This window comes from Numenius arquata, chromosome 1 (genome assembly GCF_964106895.1).
Source record: "Numenius arquata chromosome 1, bNumArq3.hap1.1, whole genome shotgun sequence".
Taxonomy (NCBI): Eukaryota; Metazoa; Chordata; class Aves; order Charadriiformes; family Scolopacidae; genus Numenius; species Numenius arquata.
The window spans coordinates 129678873-129683549 of NC_133576.1; the positions used below are offsets into that span (position 1 = coordinate 129678873).

Genomic DNA, 4677 nt, shown 5'->3' on the forward strand with positions numbered 1-4677 from the left:
TAATGCATATATGAGCTTTTCTCAGAATTATGTCTAATGAGAGCTTCACAAAGTAGTTAAAGAAAAGTCTGTATCTTGCCTGTAGTTTTATTGCAGAGTCTAAGACCACCCTGCTCTCCTGCCTGCTTCCCACAGCAAAGCACTGAGGCACTTGCTTTGAACATCAGTACAGCTCCTTCGGCTGGTCAGTGACAAATCGTCTTTCACTGTTTCCTAGGTTTATTTTCATAATTATTGTGGGTTTAGCTCAGTCAACTTTAAACAGACAAATTCTTAGCCCTATCTTCTGCGTTAGCCTTGTGCCTAGAACCTAGAGAAATACGGATTATTTTCATAGCATTGTATATTAGACAAAATATAACATTTCCCCTCCTCTAAGCCAAGATAGTATTACCCCTCACATCAGTGTTCCATTGCTCCTACTAACACTATTTCCTACCCTCTTAAGCTCTGCTCCCCAGAAAAATAAGATTGGATATCTTCTGAAGAAGGGGAAAGACTGAAGAATTGCCAGTAGTCCTCCAAAAACAGATATTTTGCATTCAGTTCTCAAGACTCTTAGGTTTCTGGGTCTGTTTCTTCCTGCATCTTTCGTTGCAAAGTACAGTAAACCAATACTTAGCAATTTCTTTACAAGGCAGCACTATTTTTTCTCGGGTTGTTTTTTTTTTTGCTATTTTTTTACAATTGTGGAGTCAACCAAAGAATATTATCATCAATCCATTATTCCTCCCTGTGATCTAAATTAAGCAACATAAAATGGCTCTAAATATACCAGGCTTAATATCTTTGAGTGTGTTTTTCACCTTGACTTTAGCTACTGGAATTTGGGCTTCTTGGAAAAGCAAAAAGGACCAACAGAACAGACACCCAACTGAAATGGCCATGGTTGGAGGCAGGAATATAAATGTTTTCATTGGATTGTTTACTGCAACAGGTAAGTTTTCTTAAAAGACTTTTAAATATTCTTCTTAAAACATATGCATTACATAGATCTGGGGGACTTTTCTTTCAAAGCAGGCGAACTCCTTTAATGTCAGGGCAGATTTTACCTAAGTGTGGCTTTAAAGGAGTATGGTTTCATGAATCATTTTGGGATGGATTCTTCCAAACCTCTTCACGCTGAGTAGAACCTAATGTTTATGTAGATTCTTTTAAATTAAAGACATTAATTTTAGAGTTTAGTTAAGAGTTAAAGAGTTTAATTTAAGAGTGACTGAAGAATATGACAATTTTCATTAAGGAGAACTGTGGTCTTAATCTGTTTCTGTTATCCAGCATAACACAAGAATTTTATTCCTGGAACAATCCAGTTCTGTGTGGAATAAATTGCTGCTCATGGACAGCATTGAGCTCTTTCCTAAAGAGAAAATGTTTCCTCACTGACTGCTGCCCTCTGCTTCTTTTTTCTCCCCTTGCTGCCTGGCATCATCTGAAATTTGCTTCCTTGCCCAGTATTTTTGGGAAGACTTCCCCACAGAATCACAGAATGATTCTGTGACACTTCCCCATGAGGGGTATGCCTGGCTATACCTGGTTGTAGGTTTGTATTCTGACTGCAATGTCTGCTTGCATTTCTTTTCCTAATGTCTATTTTCTTAAATAATTTTCCTAGTGTAAATTATGCTCTTGAAGGATGGCCTATCAGTCACAGCAGAATAACAAAGACAATTCTGTTTGCTCTAGAAAGAGCCTTCCACTGAGAAAAATGAAGTTAAAAATTAGTAAATTGCCTCTAAATGTCTAAACATTGAGCTTTTCCACGCACACAGAGATTCATTCTTGAACCTGGGAAATCATTTAGGGTTAGATTCCAATACTGTTATTTGTACTCAGCAGCACACCTCACTATGGGAGAGAACTCTGTAAGGAAAATAGAAGTGTGTTTAAATATTTGTATGAGAAAAAGGTTTACAAGCTCTCAGTGTGTTCTACAAAACTAGCTGAAAATATGTACTGTAATTCTTACATGTCCATCTTTCGTGTTTACAGCCACCTGGGTTGGAGGAGCATATATCAATGGCACAGCTGAAATTGTCTACCTGCCTTCAAAAGGACTATTGTGGGTCCAGGCACCTGTGGGATTTGCCTTGTCCCTTGTTATTGGTAAATAATTCATGTAATCAGAACACACAAGCTTTAAAAAAAAATAAGCATACGAATATATTAAGATGCATAAGAGTATAGGGTACATTTTAGAGGTGATTTTGTTTCTTCAGTCTCCAATAGATCCAGAATAAGCATTTGTAATGCAGTCCTCTAAACTGAAGCATAATAAATTGAAGGAGCTTGGAGCTAGTGCAGAGTTTTGCCTGCTTGGAGGAATCAATAAGACAAAAATCTTATCGGAGAACTTTAGAAGCATGTGGCTATGTGCATATTGCTTTCTTATCATGATCTCTTATTCACAGACTGTTGAGACTGAAATTGGTATCATTTTACTTTTTTCATCTTAATTTTTCTACTAAAATGCATTCTTCTGAGTAGTGGGAATTGTCTCATCACAGGATGAATTTATGGTGTATCCGGCTTATCCCACTTTACAGCTGGTCACTACTTTGTTGAAATTAAGCTAAGTTGGCAGTGTCCTACACCTACGTTACCATTTCTAACTCCAAGAATTCTTGGACTCATGCTGGGGTTCAGCTGTCCTGCCAAGACCAAATTTTCCTCCAATCCATACAGCTATACTGTAACTCTCCAGGGACACAGGATGATTAAAGCAAGGAGACCTCCGCAGACCTTGCGCAGGACTTGCTAAAAGAACAATAACCTTTATTCTCAAGTGAGAGAAAAGAGTCCAACTGACGTGAATATGAATCAGGCTTGGAAATATACTGCCAGCATTTCTTATGTGAGTAATTCTTACTAATGAAATTGGGGAGTGCAGGTCTGATCCTGCAATCTTTACTCAGGTCAGTAGTGCCCAGACAAGCAGTTCTGTTGACTTCAGGGTTAGGCACAATACGTATTCTTTGGTTTTAATGAGACGGCTGCACATCTGAAGTCTAATATTTAGATGAAGGCGGATGGGACTCAGTTCAATGTGCAGATGAAAACAATATGGTTATGGGAAAAGACAATGAAGCCACTAAAATGAAAATATAACCAGAAAAGGAACATATATCGACATGTTGCATCACATGATCAAGGACAAAAGTTTGTCTCTTTTTTTAGCCAAATATGGGTCTTCAATGCCTCACTCTACCTACTGACATTTTCCACAGGAAGCATTTCAGAAAACTTTGTGTCTCAGGTTGGTAGGTCACTGGAGATGGAGAGAAGACTATATGTGTGTGTCCTCTGAGATAAGTTCCTGTTACAGTCACACAAGTATCTCATGCCATTTGGGGTGCCCTAAGGGGTCCTATCTGGCCTCCAGTAGCCACTCCAGAAAGATGCAGATCTGCCAAAAGTGGAGGGTCTTATCTGTTAGCTGTAAGCAGATGTCCTTTATAATCTGGGACCTCTCAGATGGATGAAACCCCATATCTACGCAAGTGAATTGAGGCCCCAGTGCCTGTTTGGCTGCATCATTCTCTAGGGTCCATTATGTACAAATTCCACACTCACTGTATAGGTCTGATACACAAATGCCATAATATTCTTACTTTTTTTCCCTGGAATATAATAAATGCAAAATTCTACGAGAATGTTATTACTTCTGATAGGTGGTTTCTTCTTTGTAAATCCAATGAGATCCAAGAATTATGTGACAGTGATGGATCCGCTCCAAGAAGCTTATGGGAACGTGATGGGAAGCTTACTCTTCATTCCACCACTGCTAGGAGAGGTGTTCTGGTTTGCAGCTATCCTGGCATCCCTGGGTAAATACCTGCTTTGCTGTTATATTTGTTAAAAGCCACATGGCACAACTATTACAGTATAATACACATTCGGGAATTGTGTTGGACTAAGCTGTGGAAAATTGTGCTTCATTTCTCCTTTAGTGAGAGAAACACAAGTGGAACAAGAGGAGCAATGAGAAATTAATTTCTGGAAAATAAGTTTTTAAGTTTAAAAGAAATGTCAGTAGTATATATTCACAATATTATAATAGAGAGGTCTAGCAATATGAGTTAGTATCTTCATCTTGCCTGTGGGACAGCAAATGTAAAAAGGTAAAGTGCCTTGGCAAAGGCCATGCAGCAAGGTAGCAACAGGAGCAGAAACAAGGGCCCTCCTGAGTCCTCACTCTGCTCACTCTCTGTAGACCATGTACTTCTCATACAGTGTGGTGTGCTGGCATCAAGGGAATAACATATCCTTTTTAACTCTCTATTCTGCACGTATGAAATCTTGTCTTAAAACACCTGACCACTGTTCTCATCTGCAGGAGCAACAATGAGGGTCATCTTGGATATTGGAGGCTCTTTGGCTATCATCATCTCAGCATGCACTGTCATAGTCTACACTCTACTGGGAGGCCTCTACTCTGTTGCGTACACAGATGTCATCCAGCTGGTTTTCATTATCCTCAGCCTGGCAAGTCCTGTGCATTTCTTTATTACAAGTTTCCTAACTAAGGGACAAAATCCTGCTCTTCTTTTCAGTATGTCTCAGACTAGAAATAACTTCACCAATACCGGCCCTCGCCCTACAGTTCCTCTTCAGGAGAACCGGTCTCCTGAAACGTCTTACAGTCCTTATGCATTTCAGACAGTGATCACACAAGGT

At 39.3% G+C, this 4677-nt stretch overlaps 1 protein-coding gene across 1 annotated transcript in view; it reads left to right on the forward strand.

Annotated features, from left to right (window-relative positions):
• The first annotated feature begins 759 nt into the window (after positions 1 to 759).
• LOC141466324 (high affinity choline transporter 1-like) overlaps positions 760 to 4677 on the forward strand; it is a 9743-nt gene continuing 5825 nt past the window's right edge. The window contains exons 1-4 of the mRNA XM_074150184.1: positions 760 to 937; positions 1993 to 2106; positions 3672 to 3827; positions 4337 to 4485. Of these exons, the coding sequence (XP_074006285.1) occupies positions 760 to 937; positions 1993 to 2106; positions 3672 to 3827; positions 4337 to 4485 (597 nt within the window). The remainder of the gene's footprint in view (positions 938 to 1992; positions 2107 to 3671; positions 3828 to 4336; positions 4486 to 4677) is intronic.